General features: G+C 44.2%; 1 protein-coding gene across 1 annotated transcript in view; it reads right to left on the bottom strand.

Moving 5' to 3' along the window:
- LOC112074596 (gephyrin-like) overlaps positions 1–9,074 on the bottom strand; it is a 61,751-nt gene extending 52,677 nt beyond the window's left edge. Inside the window, exon 1 of the mRNA XM_024141743.2 lies at positions 8,985–9,074. Within this exon, the coding sequence (XP_023997511.1) occupies positions 8,985–9,048 (64 nt within the window). The 5' untranslated portion in view covers positions 9,049–9,074. The remainder of the gene's footprint in view (positions 1–8,984) is intronic.
- Between the last annotated feature and the right edge of the window lie 735 nt (positions 9,075–9,809).

Genomic DNA, 9,809 nt, shown 5'->3' with positions numbered 1-9,809 from the left:
TTTTTCTTTTGATATTCCCATGATGTCAAGCAAAGAGGCACTGAGTTTGAAGGTATCCCTTGAAATACATCCACYGGTACACCTCCAATTGACTCAAATGATGTAAATTAGCCAATCAGAAGCTTCTACAGCCATGACCTCATTTTCTGGAATTTTCTAAGCTGTTTAAAGGCACATTCAACTTAGTGTATGTAAACTTCTGACCCACTGGAATTGTGATACAGTGAATTATAAGTGAAATAATCTGTAAACAATTGTTGGAAAAATGACTTGTGTCATGCACAAAGTAGATGTCCTAACCGACTTGACAAAACTATAGTTTGTTAACAAGAAATTTGTGGTTGAAAAACAAGTTTTAATGACTCCAACCTAAGTGTATATAAACTTCCGACTTCAACTGTATGTACAGCACTACTGATGGGCTGTATGCCAATGCAACTTAATTCAGAGCTGTGTGTGTGTGTCTGTCACATTTTCACTCTAAAATCAGACACAAAGGGCTGATTCAGATCAGATTCCTAGTGCAGCAGAGTACATAGACATGTAATTTATCCCCAAAGACATGTCTGATTCAGATTAGATTCCTAGTGCAGCAGAGTACATAGACATGTCATTTATCCCCAAAGACAGGCCTGTGAAAGCTCACACTCAGCACTACAGAGAAACTCAAAGCTGTCCCAGCGGGCATTTTAGAACATCTTCCAACCACCAACACAAACACTGATGAGGAACTGAGCCCCAAGTAAAAGCACCTGTATTAGTGATGCACCGATATGACATTTTTGGCCGGTACCGATATCCGATATTTTCCTTGCCAAAAAACCCGATACCGATAACCGATATTTAATATTTTAGCACTCTTTTAAGCATTCTAGTACAGTTAAATAGTTAACACACGAACGCAGCAGTCTAAGGCACTGCATCTCAGTGCAAGAGGCGTCACTACAGTTCCTGGTTCGAATCCAGGCTGTATCACATCCGACCGTGATTGAGAGTCTCACAGGGTGGCGCACAATTGGCCAGTGTAGGCCGTCACTGTAAATTAGAATTTGTTCTTAACTGACTTGCCTAGTTAAATAAAGGTTACACACAGACACCACACTGACCAAATAGTTATTTTGTTGGCATTTACATATGTCCCCGTTACCAGTAAAACATAATCAAAACCTATTTCTTTCACTTACTTGTTGTTTCATGGTTCATTTGTTCAGTCGTTTCAGTCTCAACCAGGATTTCATCATACATGTCAAGTTTCAGCTCTGTCTGTCCTTGGCCTCTCTTCCTCGGTGCGCACTGTCACTGTGTCCGTTTCCATCTTGTCCAGCTATGTATGTAACATTTCACGTAAACCCTGTTTCTTGTCTGCATCGAAGTAGCGATTTTCTACCTAGCATCCAGCATGATGGCAACACAGTAKAGAGAGAATGGCACCGAATTGCTTGTTCACAGCCTGTGTTMGCAGTTTTGTTGAGCAGGCGTTTCAATGCCATGACAGAGGGTATCACYTCTGCTGCAGGCYCAGTTGATMAGCTTATTTCTCSAGTCAGTTGTTCAAAMGGAGCTAGCTAGTGTGTTGATGTTTCCAAGTWTCAAACATGTTCTCAAATGCCATTGAAATGGCAGCAGTGGTACGACAACCAGCACATTCATGAGCTTGAAATACGACTTTCCTCAGTATGAAATCCTCGTCAACSCACTGTGCTGTCAGACTCAGAATGCTCATGGGGCTGATATCGCTGGTCCAAATGTCAGTCGTGAAGCTAATAGCAGTGACGCTATTACTGTGTAKCTCCGGTAGGGCAACATCTGAAAAATAGCYCACTTGGTASTGTGTACCGGTGCTCGACCAGTCGGCGAAAGCCAACATRACCCACGACAGAGAACGGWWGATTGTCAAGGGCAATGATTTCCATTAGCTTGGCGTTAATTGATATCGCCTTTGAGTTGTTGCACTGAAATGTTCTTACTCTTTCAAATGACTGCTGGACTTGTTGAGCCCCTCGATCCACACAGCAGACATTGTGGGCGAGGTTAGGAATGCTGTGTTGCATATGTAGCGCTAAATTTTACTTGGCGTCATTATGTGATGCAACTACATTATATAGGTATTAGTGGTGTAACGGACCGTAGTTGATCCATACGCATCACCACCCACGGTTCGGCACGGATGTGAACCGCGGATCAATTTCAAAGTTTAACCATCATAGTGTGAAAAACAGTTTAACTGCCGCTGTTACTTTTTAAAGTAATAATTCCCTAAATCCCGATGCAGAGTTGTGGTGAAAAGATAAAGACAAGACAGATATGTGCTGTGTTTTACTCTGAAGCCTGAAGGTTGATTTGATTATTTTTAAAAGCAGTTGTGTGTACTGTTCACGTGAACGGGGCATGTTGAATCCCAACGAATCAATCCTGGATGCTCACGCTGCAAAAAGCAAAGAAGAAAAGAGCGGTGACAGCCACGGCTAGCGCAGGAGCTGAAGAACTGGAAAAGCCTCCTGCTTCATRTAAGTCTCAAGTATGGGAGCATTTTGTCTTCCCTGTCAAATATGATGACGGAAGAAGGGTGGTGGACAACATCATCACGGTGTGAAGGCATTGTGCCACAAGAAAGCCGTATGATCATGGAAATWCATKGAGCATGGCCACACATTTAAAGCGTCATCACCCTGGTGTGTCAGTGACAGGAGCCAACTCAGCCAAGAGACAACTTCTCACCGCGGCATTTAAGCCCTTTGCTGCAGAATCAGATTGGGCTAAAGCCATCACCAACTCTATTGGGATGTTTATCGCTGCAGACATGAGGCCATACTCTGTTGTGGAAAACAAKGGGTTTAAWKATATGGTGAAAGTGCTTGAGRCACYCTASGAATCCCCTGGCGCACCCACTTCKYTATGAAGATGGTGCCAGATCMTTATGAACAGGAAAATATCAAAATTGTCGACGAATTATCCAAGGCATCCTCTGTTGCCCTCACCACAGACGGCTGGACCTRCAGGGTAACAGAAAGCTACGTGACTGTGACTGCTCACCACACCACAGACGGCTGGACCTCCAGGGCAACGGAAAGCTACGTGACTGTGACTGCTCACCACACCACAGACGGCTGGACATACAGGGTAACAGAAAGTTACGTGACTGTGACTGCTCACCACACCACAGCACGGTGGGACCTCCAGGTAACGAAAAGCTACGTGCTGTGACTGCTCACCACACCACAGACGGGTGGACCCTCAGGGTAACAGAAAGCTACGTGACTGTGACTGCTCACCACACCACAGACGGCTGGACCTCCAGGGTGACGGAAAGCTACGAGACTGTGACTGTTCACTATTCCACCGACGTGTGGACATCCAGGTAACGGAAAGCTACGAGACTGTGACTGTTCACTATCCCACAGACGGCTGGACCTCCAGGGTAACAGAAAGCTACGAGACTGTGACTGTTCACTCAACACAAGACGGGTGGACCTCCAGGGTAACGGAAAGCTACGAGACGGTGACTGTTCACTATCCCACCGACGTGGGACATCCAGGTAACGGAAAGCTACGAGACTGGGACTGTTCACTACACACAGACGGGTGGACCTCCAGGGTAACGGAACGCTACGAGACTGTGACTGCTCACTACACCACAGACGGGTGGACCTCCAAGGTAACGGAAAGCTACGAGACTGTGACTGTTCACTACACCACAGACGGGTGGACCTCCAGGGTAACAGAAGCTACGAGACTGACTGCTCACTACACCACAGACGGCGGTGGCCTCCAGGTTAACGGAAAGCCACGAAACTGTGACCTGCTCACTACACCACAGACGGGTGCCTCCAGGTAACGGAAAGTCTACGAAGCTGACTGTTCACTTACACCACAGGAGGAGTGGACCCCAAGATAACGGAAAGTACGTGACTGACTGCTACCTACACCACAGCGGTGACCTCCTAGGTAACAGAAAGCTACGCAGACGTGTTCGACTATCATCCCACAGAGGGAGTGGACCTCCAGGTAACAGAAAGCTACGAGACGTGACTGCTCACTACACCCACAGACGGGTGACCTCCAGGTAACGGAAAGCTACGCGTGACGTGACTGCTTCACTACAACCACAGAGGAGTGGACCTCCAGGGTAACAGAAAGCTACGTGACTGTGACTGCTCACTACACCACAGACGGGTGGACCTCCAGGGTAACGGAAAGCTACGTGACTGTGACTGCTCACTACACCACAGAGGAGTGGGAGATGCGAAGTCCAGTGCTACAGACACGCCCCCTCTATGAGAGGCACAAATCTGGTGTAGGTACTGCTAGGAGCAGTAGCAGAGTTGAAGCTAGAGAGTAGAGGTCGACCGATTAATCGGAATGGCCTATTAATTAGGGCCGATTTCAAGTTTTCGGAAATCAAAATTTTTGGACACCGATTTTTGGACACTGATCTTTTTTTTTTTTTTACACCTTTATTTAACTAGGCAAGTCAGTTAAGAACACATTCTTATTTTCAATGACGGCCTAGGAACGGTGGGTTAACTGCCTTGGTCAGGGGCAGAACGACAGATTTTTACATTGTCAGCTCGAGGATTCAATCTTGCAACCTTACAGTTAACTAGTCCAACGCTCTAACCACCTGCCTCTCATTGCACTCCACGAGGAGCCTGCCTGTTATGCGAATGCAGTAAGAAGCCAAGGTAAGTTGCTAGCAAGCATTAAACTTATCTTATAAAAAATAATCAATCAATCAATAATAATCACTAGTTAAGTACACATGATTGATGATATTACTAGTTTATCTAGCGTGTCCTGCATTCACGAAAAAGGACCGTCGTTGCTCCAACGTGTACCTAACCATAAACATCAATGCCTTTCTTAAAATCAATACACAGAAGTATATCTTTTTAAACCTGCATATTTAGCTAAAAGAAATCCAGGTTAGCAGGCAATATTAACCAGGTGAAATTGTGTCACTTCTCTTGCGTTCATTGCACGCAGAGTCAGGGTATATGCAACAGTTTGGGCCGCCTAATTTCCCAGAATTTTACGTAATTATGACATAACATTGAAGGTTGTGCAATGTAACAGGAATATTTAGACTTATGGATGCCACCCGTTAGATAAAATAAGGAACGGTTCCGTATTTCACTGAAAGAATAAACGTCTTGTTTTCGAGATGATAGTTTCCGGATTTGACCATGACCTAAGGCTCGTATTTCTGTGTGTTATTATGTTATAACTAAGTCTATGATTTGATAGAGCAGTCTGACTGAGCGGTGGTAGGCAGCAGCAGGCTCGTGAGCATTAATTCAAACAGCACTTTCCTGCGTTTTGCCAGAAGCTCTTCGCTGTGCTTCAAGCCTATCAACTCCCGAGATTAGGATGTGAAATGGCTAGCTAGTTAGCGGTGTGCGCGCTAATAGCGTTTCAAACGTTACTCGCTCTGAGACTTGGAGTAGTTATTCCCCTTGCTCTGCATGGGTAACGCTGCTTCGAGGGTGGCTGTTGTCGTTGTGTTCCTGGTTCGAGCGAGGAGAGGGATGGAAGCTATACAATTACACTGGCACTACTAAAGTGCCTACAAGAAAATCCAATAGTCAAAGGTATATGAAATACAAATCGTATAGAGAGAAATAGTCCTATAATTCCTATAATAACTACAACCTAAAACTTCTTACCTGGGAATATTGAAGACTCATGTTAAAAGGAACCACCAGCTTTCATATGTTCTCATGTTCTGAGCAAGGAACTTAAACGTTAGCTTTCTTACATGGCACATATTGCACTTTTACTTTCTTCTCCAACACTTTGTTTATGCATTATTTAAACATGTTTCATTATTTATATGAGGCTAAATTGATTTTATTGATGTATTATATTAAGTTAAAATAAGTGTTCATTCAGTATTGTTMTAATTGTCATTATTACACTTTTTTTTTTTTTATTAAATCGGCCGATTAATCGGTATCGMTTTTTTTGGTCCTCCAATAATCGGTATCGGCGTTGAAACATCATAATCGGTCGACCTCTAGTCACTATCAACACGTCCTCTCACCTCACGTTAAAACCTATTTCATTGCTGGCAGACAGACTTGAGTTGGTTGTTCAAGGTCATTTGTCTGAAAAGTCTCAACAAGCTAATAGTCTTTGTAAAAGGTTGAACGCAGACAAAACTCTTCTGCTCTTTACACACATAGGAGATATGGTGATATCAACACGCAACTGAGGCTGTTATGCAAAGGCAGGTGGGGGGGAGAGAAAGCGGAGACTGAGCATGTAGCATAGCATCAGGTTGTGATCAGTGCTTTGAACAGCACAGAGACAGGGGCTGTCAGGCAGACGGTCTACTCTACTCTGCTCTGCTCTGCTCATCCTGGGAGAATCTTTGATGCCAAACGCAGCTCCTTCAGATGGAACGTTAGTAACCAGAAGACTTTTTGAAAGGTTTTTATTTTCTGTTTCTCACCCCAAGTAGTTTTTTTATTTATCAAAGATAATACCGTCACAGAATTCAAAGAAACTCAGACACATTGCATCTTCACTCGCTGGACTATAGGAGGCTAAACATAAAATATGACAGACAGACAGATCGGGCGGACAGGACAGACAGACAGATCGTGCGGACAGGACAGACAGACAGAGACAGATCGGGTGATGCACAGATCAAAAGGGCAGACAGACCGTCGAACAGACAGCAGACTGATCGGCTGGACAGACAGACAGCACAATTTCTTAGGCTACTACTAAAGTCCCATCACATAGTGCATATCCCTAACCAACACAAACAAAGCACACCACTCACCTACAAGGACAATTAGCATAGCTGCCACTACACACACATGTGCACACACACACACGCGCAAACACACACACACACACACCTGACAAGGCCCATTATCATAGCTGCCAGCCACTAGACACACAGCAGGTTTTGGTTTCACTACACCACAGGAGCTGTCTCTGGCACAGTTAAACCCACAGATACTGTACTGTCAGGCTGGTAGGATATATGGTGCTTTTACCTGCCCAATGCACACAGACAGGCCCAATAACACACACACACTCTGTAATAATAAATCATAGTCATAGTAAATTCTTATTTTAAAACCCAGGACTACTGTATGTCTAATTGAGAACATAGAGTAGTCAGACTATACCAATACAGTAACATCAGAAGCCCCGGCCACACACACAGTTCTGACAGGCTGTTTTCCTGTTATAGAAATGGGTAAGAAAATGTGTATTCTGCCACTGAACCCTTCCATTGGCATTTCCCAGGGAGAGGCTTCGCAGAGGGAATCCTGACATCTATGTTTGAGGAAAGACCATACGGAGAGCAGACAGGACCGATGGCATTTAATGTTGGGAGAAAATAGCCCTTTTAGCTAAGAGCTAGTGTTCACCTCTTCAAATAGGCTTGTCTCTAGACACTATCACATTCATTCACATTAATCATCATCAACAGTGAAATACTGACGGTACTAGTCAAAGTTGTAGCCTATATTAGTATTTCTCTTTGCATACAAAATCCAGAATCAAAACAGCTCATAATAACTGCAATACTCATTGGACTGGCTGAAGGTCAAAGGTAAAACCAATGTATTTCAGTCTCCCTGAAGCAGACATGTTGGTGGGGGGGACTGTACTCCAGGGGTGGGGGTGGGGCAGCATTCAGGTTTGCAAATGGTCAAGCACTGCTTATTTTCCACAGATAAGCATCTGCTTCAGCAAGATGTCATCAATAAAGCTGAAGAACTCTTTCGGCTGACAAGGTAAGAAGAGTCCCTATGCCTAATGATGAACGACGCTAAAAGAGCGGTAGCGGCACATGTCATTGGGAAAACCCCTACGCCCCACCCATCGTATCACAATCAAAAAATTCCTTAGATATTTCTTGAATAAACCGCTGCTCTGATACGCTCCATTTCAGCACCACGTTTCAATGGACAGCGCCTAACCTGAATCTTGGGGGCGGGGTGGGATACTCGTGTGTGATAGCAGTCTGACTACCGCGGAGGACTATAGTTAAAAACGTGTGTGTGTCACGAAGCATGACAGGCACGTTACTTTTGTGCACAGAGGCAGTGGAATTCCAATGTTGTCCAACGGAGTCATGTTTTACCTATTATTCTTGCCATATAAAAAGGGTCCGGTGAGTGGGACAGGGATAGCAAACTCAGTAGCCAGAGGCTTGCCTTGGATTTTTTTAAAGCCATTATACTCCACGGCTGGCTATAGGGACTACAGCTGCACCAAAATACAGCTCCATTTTGTCATGCATCCAAATGAAATCTATTTCAACAGTCATCTGTATTGTTTGGTGTGGCTATATATAACTAGCCATCCGAATGAAAATGACACGCTCGAGAACAAATTACACCGCAACCTTCCCACACTAAAACTGATGCAATCTATCTGAAATATTTGCCTAATTTCCATATGAATAGCAATAATAACTTGGCAAACAACACTTAATTCGGTAACAGTATAGTTTAGCAATCATGCTGAAAATAGGCTAATGTAAGAATTAATCTCATATATGCAGATCTCATATTRGAGTCCGTGACACTGGCATAACCTGGCTCGTGCTGCTCTGCCTTGCCAGGCTAGCTGCTTTTACCTTGCGTACAATACATGAATTATTCAAATCACAAAACAGTTTTCAACACAGCGAGAAAATGTTGCATGTTGCACCTTCATGGATATATCGTGTATCTTGCGTATAAAAACCACTGAAAGGATGCACATTTTAGAATATATACAGAGACAAACCTTTGTAAATCACCAGCGGTACAGAAGTCAAGAACACGGTCAAGCAGTGAGTGGCAGCAAGTTAACCGTTTGACAGGCTCGAGAAGCCGATACAAGATAGCCACAGCTCAGCTAGCTAGCTGGCCACAACCCGGTGGAGAGCAAGACAGCAAAGACAATCACATATAATTAACACACAAGGGTAGCCGGAGGTGGCAACAAACGTTTTAGAGAGATTTGGAAATTACCCGTTAGAATTCCAACTCGTATTTGGTGGTCGTGGTTGGTTAAAATCATCCCTTCCGACGCCATGTTTACCACCGCTCTCGCCAGTACTGAGGATCCAGAGATAATCAATGGCAGACCGCATCGAACGAGGGGGAGGCGGATGGAGGAATATCAGAGAGGAAAAGGCGAAGCGAGAGGATTTACTCCACCCAAAATCTGTCCTCGTGAGATAAGCCTTTTTTTGTATGGAGGTCTATGAGAGTGTCGAATTACGCCAGACTTATTTAATCGAATAMATGTTTTGTAATGTTTAGGCTGTTACAAATGTACTGACATAAGTGGATGCACGTGGCATTCCGGCAACTTTAAGTTTGCCTGTTGTCTGCCCTCACGTTGGCTAAAACTGTCCCACCTGATCTCGCCTGCCTTCCATCGTTGAAGACAATATTTCCATTGTTAGAGGGGTTACTCGAATATCTTGTCAATATAAGATATACTTTTTGGGAACAGAATGGGAGCCAGGCTAGAGAAGCCGAGCTCAGATCATGCAGAAGGACGATGTTCATAGACACATTTATATTTAGAATCAACCCTGTTCTTTACTGTGCATGGGCAGTCAGAAAGGACTCTTTGTACAGATATGTGAATGCATGCATTCGTGTGGAAACCCTTACAAGTAGGCTGTATCCAAAATGGGAGGTGCTTACAGGCCTACTGCCCATAATTGAATTATCTTAGTGGTCTCTTCTTTGCATGTAGGTCTACTACTGTCTCTTCTAAAATGCCCAGGTTTTTATGGCACAGGGAGTAAGTACTTGCTCTGTAACCACAACATCGCTGGTTAA

This window comes from Salvelinus sp. IW2-2015, unplaced genomic scaffold, assembly GCF_002910315.2.
Source record: "Salvelinus sp. IW2-2015 unplaced genomic scaffold, ASM291031v2 Un_scaffold2703, whole genome shotgun sequence".
NCBI classification, from domain to species: domain Eukaryota; kingdom Metazoa; phylum Chordata; class Actinopteri; order Salmoniformes; family Salmonidae; genus Salvelinus; species Salvelinus sp. IW2-2015.
The sequence above is the reverse complement of the archived record's forward strand: the minus strand, read 5'-3'. Positions and strand labels throughout refer to the sequence as shown.